This window comes from Panthera uncia, chromosome D2 (genome assembly GCF_023721935.1).
Source record: "Panthera uncia isolate 11264 chromosome D2, Puncia_PCG_1.0, whole genome shotgun sequence".
Taxonomy (NCBI): Eukaryota; Metazoa; Chordata; class Mammalia; order Carnivora; family Felidae; genus Panthera; species Panthera uncia.
In genome coordinates this window covers 32618552-32635074 of record NC_064818.1, presented here as the reverse complement: position 1 = coordinate 32635074, position 16523 = coordinate 32618552, and the positions used below count along the sequence as shown (strand labels likewise).

Here is a 16523-nt window from a genome sequence, read left to right as displayed (position 1 = left end):
AAAGAATTAAGGAGATAAGTGAATTGTTAAAAGAGCAAAAGAACCAGAAGACAGTGGTGTCACAAAAGCTAAGGGAAGAGAATTTTAAGAAGAAAAAGTAGTCAACATTGTCAAATATTCCTAGGAGTTATGAAAAACAAAAGCTGGGGAATGGGAAGGGGAAGGGGAAATTGGAACGAGGCAGTCAAAAGATACAAACTTCAAGTTACAAGATAAACAAGCACCAGGCATATGATATACAGCATGATGACTGTAGCTAACACTGTTGTTTGATATATTTGTAACTTGTTAGGAGAGTAAATCCTAAGAGTTCTTACCACAAGAAATTTTTTTCTTTTTATTGTGTCCATGTGAGATGATAAATGCTAACTATACTTACAATGGTAATTATTTTACAATATATGTCAGTCAAACCATTAAGCTATGTGCCTTAAACTTACACAGTGATGCACGACAGTTATATCTGAATAAAACTGGAGAAAAAGAAAAACAAAATTTGAAAAGTTTTCATTGGATCTGAAAATAAGGAGGTTATTAACTTTTACATAGCAGTATCATTGGACTAATGGAGAGGATTCAAATTATAATGAATTGTGGAGTAAATGAGTGCTTAGGAAACAGATAAATATAAATTCAGGAAGCTGGGGGACGCCTGGGTGGCTCACTTGGTTGAGTGTCCGACTCCTGATTTCAGCTCAGGTCATGATTTCAAGGTTTCTGAGATCAAGCCCCATGTCAGATCTCTCTCTGCTTAAGATTCTCTCTCTCTCTCTCTCCTTCTATTTTCTTACCCTCTCCTGATTGTGCACTCTCTCTCTCTCTCTCTCTCTCTCTCTCTGAAAATAAATAAATAAACTGGAAAAAGAAGTTGGAAGATAAAAGAAAGAAGTAGGAAAATAGTAGCCAGAAATTATCAAGGTTTTCATTTTAAGCTAGAAATGCTTTTAGCATGTCCATCGGTTTGGGAGAAGGAGTCAGCAGACTGGGAGAAATTAAAAATAGAAGGAAAGAGAGAATAATTGATGGCAAACCCAGGGTATATACAAATGGGAAAGAATCAAGAAGTTAGATGGAAAGATTAGTCTTGCAACAGAGAAGGATGTGATGCTTCTTCAGACTGAAAGTAAAGAGATACAGTGGATACAGAAATAAACTATATCAGTATGGTGTTCAAAAGCTGAGGTATCCCTGGCCCAATGATTTCCATTTCCTCTGCGAAGTAATGTGTTTACTGGACAATGAAGGGAGTAAGGGTTGAATGAAAAGCTTGAAGAAAGAAAATTTAGACACTGCATCATAGTATTATGGAATGTGTTGCTAAACAAGGACAAATACTTAGATTACTGAGTATGAAAGGCCTTTAGCTAAGACTGAATGCCAAAGAATCTGTGGCAGCTCAGATATTTCTGTATGTATGCAGTCTTCTTCTGGACCAATTAGCAGCTCCTGTAGGACTGTTTTAATTTGGGAATTTTCAGGCCAAGTGCAGGCAAAGAACAAGGTGCCTGGGACCTGAATTTGCTGGTGAGAGTAGTATGAGTGGATGATCATGAGGTCGGGTATTACACAGTTGGGAAAAGACAGGTATATTAGAAATGAGGGAAATAAAGTCAGAGAGTAGTTTTAAGGGGATTAAGTCACAAAAAGATTGAAGGCTTATAACATAGGTTCTTGGAACAGGATATTAGAGGTAGAGTATTTCTGGTTTAGGCACTGTAGTATGTTGCTGGAGGAATTTGGAGGTCAAGATCATCAAAATCAAAAAGAACAAAGAACAGAGACATAATCTCTAACCAGGAGCTTTCTTTGGCCCATCTCAAATTAAGCTTTACTCTCTACGTCCCTTAGCAACTCTACTTGTTAATGTCACTGATAATTTTTTTACTTCTAAATTCTAAAGAATTGGAGGTCTTCCTTGGCAGTAGCTTCTGATCCTGGAGATTACTTATTATACTATAACTGCTTTCCTGGATGGCATATAGGACATAATATTTTTCTGGGTTTTTCCCTACCTTTCTGACTATTTCTAAAATGTTTCCTTTTGGGGATATATTTATATATCCCACTGAAGGTACAAAGGTAACTTCCAAAGCTTTATCCTTAGTCTCCTATTTTTTTGATGTTTGAAGATTCTAGCTAGTGCTTACCACCTTTTTCATGTCATGGCACCTAAAAATGATAATATTCATCCCATACACAAGAGAAAATTAAGGAAGCTGTTTGAGGTCAAAGGAGGCTTACTTAAGGATTTTGACTGCCCTAAGTGTTGAGGAGGAGAGTTCTGTTCTAATTAATTTTTACTCACTTCCATGAGCTTAGATTGTTGGTATTCATATACCTGACTTTCTCTTTCATCCTTCATATGTCTCTCTTGGTTCACTCTTACTCTCTTACTGTATTGAACTATAAGAAACTCCAATGTCATTTTCAACCTCGTGACTGAGGTCTCCCATCTAGTTTATTTTTATAAGACTCTCTACTTGTAATTGCTTTGTTTTGTCTAACTAACATCTTGATGTTGACAGACCATGCCAGATGATGTCCAACACGCTGTTTCAACCATTTATACAAGCAATGAACAGCTTCGACTCTTTGCATTTGAAGCAGAAGTCAATGAGAACTTTGAAATGGCAGCAGTGTATTATGAAGAGGTAATTAAAGGTCTTTCCAGTAGTTGTTATTACTATTATTTGTGTAATATGGGTATAGCAAATAGTAGTTTTTAATTATTTAAAACCCATCAGGACTGATGAGAGGACAGACACATAAATCAATAACATAGAGTCTATAAATATGTCCACACAAATAAGGCCACTACATTTTTGACATAGATGTAAAAGAAATTCAATGGAGAAATGACAATCTTTTCAAAGAAATGGCTTTAGAATCATTGGTCATCCATATGCATAAAATGAACTTTGACTTAAACCTCAAACATTGTAAAAAATTAACTTAAAATGGACCACACATCTGAATCTAAACCATAAAACGATAAATATTTTAGAAGAAAACAAAGGAGAAGGTCTTCATGATCTGGAGTTAGGTAAAGAGTTCTTGGACATGACACCAAAGCATGATACATAAAAGAAAAATATGATAAATGGAACTTCATCAAAATTAAAAATGTGTGGTCTGTAAAAGACACTATTAAGAGAAAGAAAAGGAGAAAATATCTGCAAGACATATATCTGACAAAGGATTTATTTGTATCCAGAATATTAAGAACTCTTAAAATTCAACAATAGAAAAACAACTAAATAAAAATGGGCAAGAGATTTGAACAGATATTTCACTAAATATGATAAATAAGAACATGAAAAGATATTCAACATAATTAGCTATTGTGGAATGCAAATTAAAACCACAATAAGATGCCACTACAACTTATTAGAGTAACTACAATTAAAATGCTGACAATACAAAGTGCTAATGAGGATACAGAGCAACTGGAACCATCATACTTTGTCAGAGGAAATGCACAATGATAACGTCATTCTGGAAAATAGTTTGGCAGTGTCTTATACATTCACCATATGACCTACTCCTGGATATTTACCTTAAAGAAGTAAAATCTTATGTACATGAATGCTTACAGAAACTTTATTCATAATTGCTCAAACAGAAGCAACCCAAATGTTCTTTAAAGGGTGACTAAATAAACTATGGCTTATCCATATAATCTATTCAGCAATAAAAGAAATGTATTACTAATACAACAACTTACATGAATTTCAAAGGCATTATACTGAGTGAAAGAAGACACTGTCAAAAGGTTACATACTGTATGGTGTCATTTATATGATATTCTTTTTTTAAATTGAAGTATAGTTGAATACAATTTTGTATTCAACACTTTAAGGTGTACAATATAGCGATTTGACAATTATATATATTACAAGATGCTTACCACAATAAGCATAGCTACCATTGGTCACCATACAAGTTATTATGACATTATTGCCTACATTTCCTGTGCTGTACTTCTCATTCCCATGACTTATTTATTTTATGACCTGCAGTCTGTATGTGTTAATCCCCTTCACCTATTTCACCCATCCTCCCACTCCTCCTCTGACAACCACCAATTTTCTATATTTATGAATCTGTTTCTGGTTTTTTGTTGCTGTTTGTTTTGCTTTGTTTTTAGATTCTACATATAAATGAAATCATATGGAATTTGTCTTTTTCTGTCTGATTTATTTGTCTTAGCGTAGTGCCTTCTAGGCCCATCCATGTTGTTGCAAATGACAAGATTTCATTCTTTTTTATGGCTGAATAATATTCCATCACACACACACACACACACACACACACACACACACACACACACACACCACATTTTCTTTATCCATTCAGCTATTGATAGACACTTAGGTTGCTTCCATATCTTGGCTATTGTAAATAATGTTGCAATAAACATAGGGGTGCATATGTTTTCGAATTAGTGTTTTGGTTTTCTTTGGGTGAATACCCAGAAGTGTAATTACTGGGTTCTATGATATTTTTATTTTTAATCTTCTGAGGAACTCCCTGCTGTTTTCCATAGTGGCTACGCCAATCTACATTCCCATCAACAGTGCACAAGGGTTCCTTTTTCTCTACATCCTTGCCAATACTTGTTATTTTTTGTCTTTTTGACACTAGCTATTCTATTTTCATTTCCCCGAAGATGAGTAATGTTGAGCATCTTTTCAAGCATCTGCTGGACATCTGTACATCTTCTTTCAAAAAATGTCTATTTAGGTCCTCTGTCCATTTTTAATCATATTATTTGTTTTTTTGGTGTTCAGTTGTGTGGGGGTGGGGGGATGGGCAAAACAGGTGAAGGGGATCAATAGGTACAAACTGCCAGTTATAAAATAGCATGTCTTTAAAGGTCATTCATGTCATAGTATGTATTAGTATTTTATTCCTTTTTATGGCTCAGTAACATTCCATTGTATAGATAGAGCACATTTTGTTTATTTGTCCATTAGGTGATGGGTATTTGACTAATATCCACTTTTTGACTATTATGGATAATGCTGCTATAAACATTCATTTATTGTTTAAGTTTAATATGGACATATGTTTTTAGTTCTCTTGGGTGTATACCTAGGAGTGGAATTGCTAGGTCATATGGTAACTCTATGCTTAACTTTTTGAGGAAATGCCAAACTGTTTTCCAAAAGGTTGTACTCTTTTATATTCCCACTAGCAATAGATGAGGGTTCCATTTTTTTCATATTCTCACTAATTCTTATTATTATACATCTTTTAAACAATTATAGCCATTCTAATGGGTGTGAAGTGGTATTTCATTGTGGTTTTATTTTGCATTTCTCAAATATCAAGTTATTTTGAACATCTTTTCACATTTATAATTTTTTAGTAGGAAAATATGTTCCAGATTTTTTTGGAATTAATGTTCTAAATTAATTGACAGAGGAATATTCAGACTATAACAACTTCAAAACATTAATCTATATAAATCATATGTTATGTCTTTATGTCCTTATTTCACTTTGCATATGTTCTCAAAGTTCATCCATGTTGTAACATCTGTCAGCATTTTCTTCCTTTTTAAAGCTAGCTAATATTCCATTGTATGTATATACCATAGTTTGCTTATCCATTCATCTGTCAGTGGGCACTTGGGTTGCTTATACTTTTTAGCTATTATGAATATTGCTGCTTTGAACATGGATGTACAAATATCTCTTTGAAACTCTGCTTTCAATTCTTGTGGGTATATATACAGAAGTGGGATTGCTGTATCACATGATAATTCTATTTTTAATTTTTTGAGGAACAACCATCTGTTTTACAAAGTGGCTGCACCATTTTTACATTCCCGCTGTTTACAAGAGTTCTAATTTCTCTGCATCCTCAACAATTGTTATTTTCTGTTTTCTTGACCCTGGCTCTCTTAATGGGTATGAGGTGGTATTTCATTGTGGTTTGATTCCCTAATGATTAGTAATGTTGAGCATCTTCTATGTATTTTGGCCATATGTAGATCTTCAGAGAAATGTCTTTTCAAGTCCTTTGCTTATTATTGAGTCAGGTTGTTTAACTTTTTGGTGTTGAGTTTTAGTAGTTCTTTATATATCCTGAATATTAACCCCTTACTAGATATATGATTTGCAAATATTTTCTTCCATTCTATGAGTTACTTCTTTACTCTGTTGATAGTTTCTTTTGATGTACAAAAGGTTTTTTTTAATTAAAAAAATTTTAATGTTTATTTTTGAGAGAGAAGACAGAGCATGAGCAGGGAGGGGCAGAGAGAGAGAGAGAGACAGACAGACAGACAGACAGAAGCTGAAATAGGATCCAGGCTCTGAGCTTTTAGCACAGAGCCCAATGGGGAGCTTGAACCCACAAACCATGAGATCATGATCTGAGCCCAATTCAGATGCTTAACTGACTGAGCCACCCAGGTGCCCTGATGTACAAAAGTTTTTTAAAAGTTTTTGATGAAGTTCAATTTGTCTGTTTTTTCTTTTGTTTCCTGTGCCTTTGGTGTCATATCTAAGAAATCATTGCCAAGTCCAGAATCATGAAGCTATTGTGACATATTTTCTTCTCAAAGTGTTATAGTTGTTATAGTTTTAGGCATTAATATTTAGGTCTTTGATCCATTTTGAATTAATTTTTATATATGGTGTTAAGTAAGGGTCCAAGTTCATTCTTTTGCATGGGGGTGCAGATATCCAGTTTTCCTAGCACTGTTTGTTGAAAAGTCTGTCCCTTGCAGCTGCTCTGGAAAACAGTGTGGAGGTTCCTCAAAAATTAAAAAAAGAACTACCCTATGACCCAGCAATAGCACTGCTAGGAATTTATCCAAGGGATACAGGAGTGCTGATGCATAGGGGCACATGTACCCCAATGTTTATAGTAGCACTTTCAACAATAGCCAAATTATGGAAAGAGCCTAAATGTCCATCAACTGATGAATGGATAAAGAAGATGTGGTTTATATATACAATGGAATACTACATGGCAATGAGAAAGAATGAAATCTGGCTATTTGCAGCAACATGGATGGAACTGCAAGGTATTATGCTAAGTGAAATACGTTAGTCAGAGAAAGACAGATTCCATATGTTTTCACTCATAGGTGATCCTGAGAAACTTAATAGAAGTCAATGGGGGAGGGAGATGGGGGGAAAAAGTTACAGAGAGGGAGGGAGGCAAACCATAGGAGACTCTTGGATACTAAGAACAAACTGATGGTTGTTGGGGGTGGGGGAGAGGGGAAAGTGGGTGATGGGCATTGAGGAGGGCACTTGTTGAGATGAGCACTGGGTGTTGTATGGAAACCAATTTGTCAATAAATTATATTTTTAAAAAAAGCCTGTCCTTACCTCTTGGATGGTCTCGGCCCCTTTGTCAAAAATCATTTAACCATAAATGTGAGGATTTATTTCTGAGTTCTCTATTCTATACCATTGTTCTATATATTTGTCTTGATACCAGTACCACACAGATTATATAGTTTTGTAAGTTTTGAAATTAGGAAGTATGAGTCCTCCAGTTTTGTTCTTTTTCAAGTTTGTTTTAACTATTCAGGGTTCCTAGAGATTCCATGTAAATTTTAGGATGGGTTTTTCCATTACTGCAAAAAATATCATTGGGATTTTGATAGAGATTATATTGAATCTGTAAATTTCTTTGGACAGTATTGACATCTTAATAATATTAAGTCTTTCAATCTATGGACATTGGATGTGTTTCTATTTATTTATGTCACCTTTAATTGTTTCAACAGTATTTTGTAGTTTTCACTTATTATGAGATGCTTCTTTTTCATATGTGTACTTAAATTTATATTTGCCATCTCAAGACTATGACAAAAATGATTATAGATGAATCTTTAAAATGAACTGTAAAATGAATCTAGGTTTCCAAGTAATTGGATAAGCTTATGGTAACCAGAACATTGACACTAGGAAGGAATGAGTTGAAAATTTAATTTTTAAATCATTCCAATATTTATTCACCACATATTATAAGCCAGAACGGTGACTGTGCTAGACATTCAGAAATCAGTGGTAAACAAAAAATGACATAGTTTCTGCTTTCATAAAACTTATGGTATTTGTGGTTTTATGTGCATAAAAATATGACATACTGTGCAATAATCTTGGTCCTCCTAATGCTTCATGTGATAGAGGTTGGTCCGTGAGCCCCAGAACTTGGAACACTGGCTGGACTACGGTGCCTTCTGCCTCCTAACTGAGGACAACATCAAAGCACAGGAGTGTTTTCGGAGAGCCCTTTCCCTCAACCAGAATCATATCCACAGGTATGGGTGGAAGATACGTGAAGAATGAGTAGGAGCAGATAAGCTTCTGTATGAAATTTTCTTGGTTCCATGACTGACATGGGACCATGTTGTTAATCACGTTGCTGGTCTCTTCTCAGCCTGTTGCTGTGTGGTGTCCTGGCTGTCTTGATGGAGAACTATGAGCAGGCAGAAATTTTCTTTGAGGATGCTACTTGCTTGGAACCAACTAATGTTGTAGCCTGGACTTTACTTGGTATGGTATTTTCCTGTGATATGAATGTGTTTTTTTCCATTATAAGATTCTCCCTTTCTCTTTTCATTCTCTAATAACTCATCATGTAGTTCTTAAACTTTGGTAAAAAATTTGGAAAGGCAAGTGAAATGTTGCAATTCTTTAGTATATGGTGGTAGAAAACCAGTCACATTTATTTTAGCATTTTTCTTTCTTCAGGTTTGTACTATGAAATTCAAAACAATGATATTCGAATGGAAATGGCATTTCATGAAGGCTTCAAACAACTTCAGGCACGAATGCTTCAGGCACAAGTAGCGAAGCAGAGGGGCACTGGTACTGTAGAGTACATTGAAGAAGGAGGGAAAGTAGAATCCAGTTTAGGCCCTTGGGGAATCACTAATGGTTCTGCAACAGCAATGACGGTGGAAGCGGAAGCGGCAGCAGGTAGGACCAGGAAACGGAGACGATGAGTGGCTATTAGGAAAATTAGTGGCCTTATGAATAGGAGCTGGCAAATTGTAGGTACTTGGCAAATATTTGTTAAATGAGTTAGTAGATGGAGTTTTGAGTTGTCCCAGGTACACCAAGAAAGACTCCTTCTAAATATTTCCTCATTCATATGTTTGCAAGTGTGAAGTTTTCACTGTTGCTATTCAGGTTTTTGAATCTTAGAGAATTTACTGTCTCTGTGTATGCATAAAAAAGGTATCATTGTAGCAGAGTAAATTTCTTTCATTATCCCATCACTTTCTTTTCCAACACTCTCAATCCCTCTCTTGTGGTTCTTAAGTTTATTTATTTATTTACACACACACACACACACACACACACACACACACACACCCTTTTTTCCCTGTCCTTCATTGCCATTCTCCTTTCCTCCATTTTAGAGAATCAATCATTCTAATGTGTTTAACTTAATATGTGGGTTTTTGTTTATGTGTTTCTTGCATATGATATTTTGTTTATATGTTGTTGCGTATTATTATTTTGTGTGCATGTATTTTTAACAGTTTGTCTGAGATGTAATGGACATTCATAAACTGCACATATTTAACACATACAATTTGATATGTTTGACATATGAACACACCCATGAAAACATCACCACAATCAAGGTAATGAACATATCCCAAATCTCCAAAACTCTCCTTGTGCCCATTTGAATCTCTTTCTCTTGCACCCATTTCCAAACAACCACCAAGCATCTCTCTGTCACCATCAGTGACTTTGCATGTCTAAAATTTTAGAATTCTAGGAAATTTCTAGAATTTTCTGATTTATTCTTTACCAACATATATATTATTTATCAACTTATACATGATTGGAATTGATTTTGACTTGAAAGTTTGACAGAACTCACTTGTACTCCAATGTTTATAGCAGCACTCTCAACAATAGCCAAATTATGGAAAGAGCCTAAATGTCCATCAACTGATGAATGGATAAAGAAATTGTGGTTTATATACACAATGGAATACTACGTGGCAATGAGAAAAAATGAAATATGGCCTTTTGTAGCAACATGGATGGAACTGGAGAGTGTTATGCTAAGTGAAATAAGCCATACAGAGAAAGACAGATACCATATGGTTTCACTCTTATGTGGATCCTGAGAAACGTAACAGAAATCCATGGGGGAGGGGAAGGAAAAAAAAAAAAAAAAGAGGTTAGAGTGGGAGAGAGCCAAAGCATAAGAGACTGTTAAAAACTGAGAACAAACTGAGGGTTGATGGGGGGTGGGAGGGAGGACAGGGTGGGTGATGGGTATTGAGGAGGGCACCTTTTGGGATGAGCACTGGGTGTTGTATGGAAACCAATTTGACAGTAAATTTCATATATTAAAAAAAAAAAAAAAAAAAAGAAAGTTTGACAGAACTCAACCATAAAACAACAAGAGCCTGGGTGGTTTTTTTTGTTTGTTTTTTGCAGGAGGTGTCTACCATTTCATTTTCTTAATATTTAATGTATTTGTGTTCTGTATTTCTTATTGTGTTATTCATGGTATTTTATACTTTCTAGGAATTCATCTAGGTTTTTAAATTTTATTTAATTTTTTTATATTAATCAATTATTTTTTAATAGACTTATTTTTTAGAGGAGTTTTAGGTTCATAACAAAGTTGAAAGGAAGGGTTAGAGATTTTTAATATACTCCTTTCCCCTACCCATGTGTAGTCTCTCTTTTTATTAACATTCTTAATGACATTTGATGAGGAGTATCTTATCATATGCTTATGTGCCATTTGTATATCTTCTTTGGTGAGGTGCATATTAAGGTCTTTGGCCATTTTTTTTGTTTTTACTTTTTGATTTTAGAGAGAGAGAATGAGATCAGAGGAGAGGGGCAGAGAGAGAGCACAAGAGAGAGAATCTTAAGCAGGCTCCACATTCAGCATGGAGCCTGATGTGGGACTTGATCCCACGATCCTGGAATCATGACCTGAGCGGAAATCAAGAGTCGGACACTCAACCTACTGAGCCACCTAGGCACCCCTTTGGCCAGTTTTAAATCAGGCTTTGTTTTCTTATTGTTGAGTTTTAAGAGTTCTTTGTATATTTTTAATTTAAAGTATAATTGATATATAACATTATTTAGTTTCAGGTATACAACAGAATGATTCAATATTTGTATGTATTGCAAAAGGATCACTACAGTAAGTTTACTCAGCATCCATCATCACACACAGTTACAATATTTTTTTCTTGTGATAAGAACTTTTAAGATCTACTCTCTCAGCAACTTTCAAATATACAATAGAGTATTATTAACTATAGTCACCATGCTGTACATTACCTGACTTGTTTATTTTCTAACTGGAAGTTTGTACCCTTTGACTACCTTCACCCAATTCACCTACCTCTTATACCCTGTATCTAGCAACCACTAATCTATTCTTTATGATTTCAAGGCTCTTTTTTGTGTTCTTGTTTTTTTTATTTAATATTCTACATGTAAATGAGATCATATTGGGTTTGTCTTTCTCTATATCATATCATACCTATATATAATATAGGATATTATAGCATAACAACATTATGCTAATATTATATAATAATATCCTCATGATGCATCCATGTTGTTACAAATGGCAGTAGTTCATTCTTTTTTATGTTTATGAGTAATTGTTTTATATATCTGGGGGCTCGGGTATTTGGCGCATAGACATTTATAATAGTTAGCTCTTCCTGGTGGATAGACCCTGTGATTATTATATAATGCCCTTCTTCATCTCTTGTTACAGCCTTTAATTTAAAGTCTAGTTTGTCTGATATAAGTATGGCTACTCCAGCTTTCTTTTGGCTTCCAGGAGCATGATAAATAGTTCTCCATCCCCTCACTCTCAATCTAAAGGTGTCCTCAGATCTAAAATGAGTCTCTTGTAGACAGCAAATAGATGGGTCTTGTTTTTTTATCCATTCTGATACCCTATGTCTTTTAGTTGGCGCATTTAATCCATTTACATTCAGTGTTATTATAGAAAGATATGGGTTTAGAGTCATTGTGATGTCTGTATGTTTTATGCTTGTAGTGATGTCTCTGGTACTTTGTCTCACAGGATCCCCCTTAGGATCTCTTGTAGGGCTGGTTTCGTGGTGACAAATTCCTTCAGTTTTTGTTTGTTTGGGAAGACCTTTATCTCTCCTTCTATTCTAAATGACAGACTTGCTGGATAAAGGATTCTCGGCTGCATATTTTTTCTGTTTAGCACACTGTAGATATCGTGCCAAGCCTTTCTGGCCTGCCAAGTTTCAAAGGAGAGATCAGTCACGAGTCTTATAGGTCTCCCTTTATAAGTGAGGGCACGTTTATCCCTTGCTGCTTTCAGAATTTTCTCTTTATCCTTGTATTTTGCCAGTTTCACTATGATATGTTGTGCAGAAGATCGATTCAAGTTACGTCTGAAGGGAGTTCTCTGTGCCTCTTGGATTTCAATGCCTTTTTCCTTCCCCAGTTCAGGGAAGTTCTCAGCTATAATTTGTTCAAGTACCCCTTCAGCACCTTTCCCTCTCTCTTCCTCCTCTGGGATACCAATTATGCGTATATTATTTTTTTTTAGTGTATCACTTAGTTCTCTAATTTTCCCCTCATACTCCTGGATTTTTTTATCTCTCTTTCTTTCAGCTTCCTCTTTCTCCATAACTTTATCTTCTAGTTCACCTATTCTCTCCTCTGCCTCTTCAAGCCGAGCCATCGTGGATTCCATTTTGTTTTGCATTTCGTTTAAAGCGTTTTTCAACTCCTCGTGACTGTTCCTTAGTCCCTCGATCTCTGTGGCAAGAGATTCTCTGCTGTCCTGTATACTGTTTTCAAGCCCAGCGATTAATTTTATGACTATTATTCTAAATTCACTTTCTGTTATATTATTTAAATCCTTTTTGATCAGTTCATTAGCTGTTGTTATTTCCTGGAGATTCTTCTGAGGGGAATTCTTCCGTTTGGTCATTTTGGAGAGTCCCTTGCGTGGTGAGGACCTGCAGTGCACTTCCCCTGTGCTGTGGTGTATAACTGGAGTTAGTGGGCGGGGCCGCAGTCCGACCCGATGTCTGCCCCCAGCCCACTGCTGGGGCCACAGTCAGACTGGTGTGTGCCTTCTCTTCCCCTCTCCTAGGGGCGGGATTCACTGTGGGGTGGCGTGTCCCGTCTGGGCTACTTGCACACTGCCAGGCTTGTGTTGCTGGGGATCTGGCGTATTAGCTGGGGTGGGTAGGCAAGGTGCACGGGGGGTGGAGGGGCAGGCTTAGCTCGCTTCTCCTTAGGTGATCCACTTCAGGAGGGGCCCTGTGGCAGCGGGAGGGAGTCAGATCTGCTGGCTGCCGGAGGTTTGGCTCCGCAGAAGCACAGAGTTGGGTGTTTGCGCGGAGCGAGCAAGTTCCCTGGCAGGAACTGGTTCCCTTTGGGATTTTGGCTGGGGGATGGGCGGGGGAGATGGCGCTGGCGCCTTTGTTCCCCACCAAGCTGAGCTCTGCCGTCCGGGGGCTCAGCAGCTCTCCCTCCCTTTGTCCTCCAGCCTTCCCGCTTCAGAGCAGAGCTGTTAACTTATGACCTCCCAGACGCTAAGTCGCGCTTGCTGTCGGAACACAGTCTGTCCGGCCCCTCCGCTTTTGCCAGCCAGACTCGGGGGCTCTGCTTGGCCGGCGAGCCGCCCCTCCGCCCCGGCTCCCTCCCGCCAGTCCGTGGAGCGCGCACCGCCTCGCCGCCCTTCCTACCCTCTTCCGTGGGCCTCTAGTCTGCGCTTGACTCCGGAGACTCCCTTCTGCTAATCCTCTGGCGGTTTTCTGGGTTCAGTTCATTCTTTTTTGATGGCTGAATAATATTCCATTGTATACCACATTTTCTTTGTCCATTCATCCATTGATGGATACTTAGGTGGCTTTCATGTCTTGACTACTATAAATAATTCTGCAATGAACATGAGAAGGTATATATATCTCTTCAAGTTCTTATTTTCATTCCTATGGATAAGCCAGAAGTGGAATTGTTGGATCATATGGGTATTTCTAGTTTTAATTTTTTGAGGAAACTCCATACTGTTTTCCATAGTGGCTGCATCAATTTACATTCCAAACCACCGTGCACAAGGGTTCCCTTATCTTCATATCCTCACCAACACTCATTATTTCTTGTCTTTTTGATAATAGCCATTCTAGCACATGTGAGGTGATATCTCATTGTGGTTATGATTGGCATTTCCCTGATGATTAGTGATGTTGAGCATCTTATCATGTGTCTGTTGACCAGCTAAGACGTCTTCTTTGGAAAAATGTCTATTCAGATCCTCTGCTCATTTTTAAAATAAAATTGTTGTTTTCTTTGCTATTGAGTTGTAGGAGTTCTTTATATTTTTTAAACATTAACGCTTGGGGCGCCTGGGTGGCTCAGGCGGTTAAGCGTCTGACTTCGGCTCAGGTCACGATCTCGTGGTATGTGAGTTCGAGCCCCGTGTCGGGCTCTGTGCTGACTGCTCAGAGCCTGGAGGCTGTTTCAGATTCTGTGTCTCTCTCTCTCTCTGACCCTCCCCCGTTCATGCTCTGTCTCTCTCTGTCTCAAAAATAAATAAACGTTTAAACATTAACGCTTTATCAGATGTATGATTTGCAAATATTTTCTCCCATTCAGTAGGTTGCCTTTTCATTTTTTTACAAGTTTTCATTTGTTGTACAGAAGCTTTTTAGTTTCATAGAGCCCCAGTTGTTGATTTTTACTTTTGTTGCCTAACAGTGTGTATCTTGATTATGGTAGTGATTAAAAGAATCTATAAAATGGGATAAAAATGCTTAGAACTACATACACATATACACACACATACACACACACATACACACACAAATGTATATGAAAACTGGCAAAAATAGATGAGGTCTTTAGTGCACTAAAGAGTTTTGTACTAGTGTCAATTTCCTGGTTTTGATATTATACCATACTATAGTTGTATAAGATGTCACCATTGAAGAGAGGCTGGTAAGGGTACATTGGAACTACATGCTCTGTATTTGCAACTTCCTTTGCATCTATAATTATTTCAAAATAAAGAGTTAAAAAATCCTTACAAGTAGCAATTGTGAGCACTTACATGAAGTCTTAAAATATAAAGCTCCATGTAAAATGACAACAACAAAAACTACCCAAAAAAGCTAATATTCAAAACTTATTACTTCTTTATTATTTTACTATCATCTACACTGTTGAAGTTATTTATATCTAATTGTACTCATATGTAGAAATATTATATAATGGTATGCTATTGTGCATTTCTTCCTAACTCTTCATTCAGTGATGTAACATTGGTTTCTTGAAATCAGCCATGATTGGGGAATTTATATCATAGAAATCAGTAAACACTACAAATCAGCCTTCTCACATAGCCAAAAGCCAATTGTTGAACATTTACCAGCTCATGACTTGATATATAGGAAAATTTCAAGTATTTGTAATTTAAACAATACACTTCTAAATTTTTTTTTTTTTTTTTTTTTTTTTTACATTTATTCATTTTCGAGAGACAGAGAACAAGCGGAGGAGGGACAGAGAGAGAGGGAGACACAGAATCTGAAGCAGACTCCAGGCTCCGAGCTATCAGCACAGAGTCCCATGCGGGGCTCCAACTCACAAACTGTGAGATCATGACCTAAGCTGAAGTTGGACGCTCAACCGACTGGGCCACCCAGGTGCCCCTAAACAATACATTTCTAAATAACCCATATGTCAAAGAAGAAATCACAAAATAGTTCGAACTGAATGTAATGAATCACACAACAAACCAAAATTGGTAAGATGAACTAAATTAGTTCCCAGAGGGAAATTTATAGCTTTAAATACTTCTATTAAAAAAATAAGAGGTGTGCCTTGGTGGCTCAGTCAGTTAAGCGGACTTCAGCACAGGTTGTGATCTCCTGGTTCATGGGTTTGAGCCCTGCATCGGGCTCTGTGCTGACAGGTCAGAGCCTGGAACCTGCTTCAGATTCTGTGTCTCCCCCTCTCTCTGCCCCTCCCTGCTCTCTCTCTCTCTCTCTCTCAAAAGTAAATAAACATTAAAAAAATTTTAAAAAAGAAAAAGAAAAGACAGGGGAACCTGAGTGGCTTAGTTGGTTGAGTGTCCAACTCTTGATTTTGGCTCAGGTCATGATCTCACAGTTTATGAGTTTGAGCCCCACATCGGGCTCTGCACTTGGGATTTTCTCTCTCTCCTCCCTCTCTCTTTCTCTTTCTTAAAATAAATAAATAAACTTAAAAAAAAAGAAAATAAAAGACAAAACTTCAGGCTACCCCATTCCTTCCACAGACTCAGAAAATAGAAGAGGGAATACTTCCCACAGTTTAACCATAGTTATTACTGTGATATTCAAAGTTAGACAAACCCATCCCAAGAAATGTACACACCAATAGCCTTCATGAACCTAGACACAAAAATTCTTAACAAATATTAGTCCATGAATTTCAGCAATATATATAAAAGGTAATATATCCAATTGAAGTAAGTTTGGTCTTACATTTGAAAATTGATGCAATTTACCA

The 16523-nt window shown here is 36.8% G+C and overlaps 1 protein-coding gene across 3 annotated transcripts in view; it reads left to right on the top strand.

Annotated features, from left to right (window-relative positions):
- CFAP70 (cilia and flagella associated protein 70) overlaps positions 1–16523 on the top strand; it is a 104519-nt gene that overhangs the window by 58392 nt on the left and 29604 nt on the right. For all 3 annotated transcript variants that reach the window (XM_049645227.1, XM_049645228.1, XM_049645229.1), the window contains 4 exons: positions 2526–2651; positions 8157–8290; positions 8410–8525; positions 8724–8951. In XM_049645227.1, coding sequence (XP_049501184.1) covers positions 2526–2651; positions 8157–8290; positions 8410–8525; positions 8724–8951 — 604 coding nt within the window. The remainder of the gene's footprint in view (positions 1–2525; positions 2652–8156; positions 8291–8409; positions 8526–8723; positions 8952–16523) is intronic.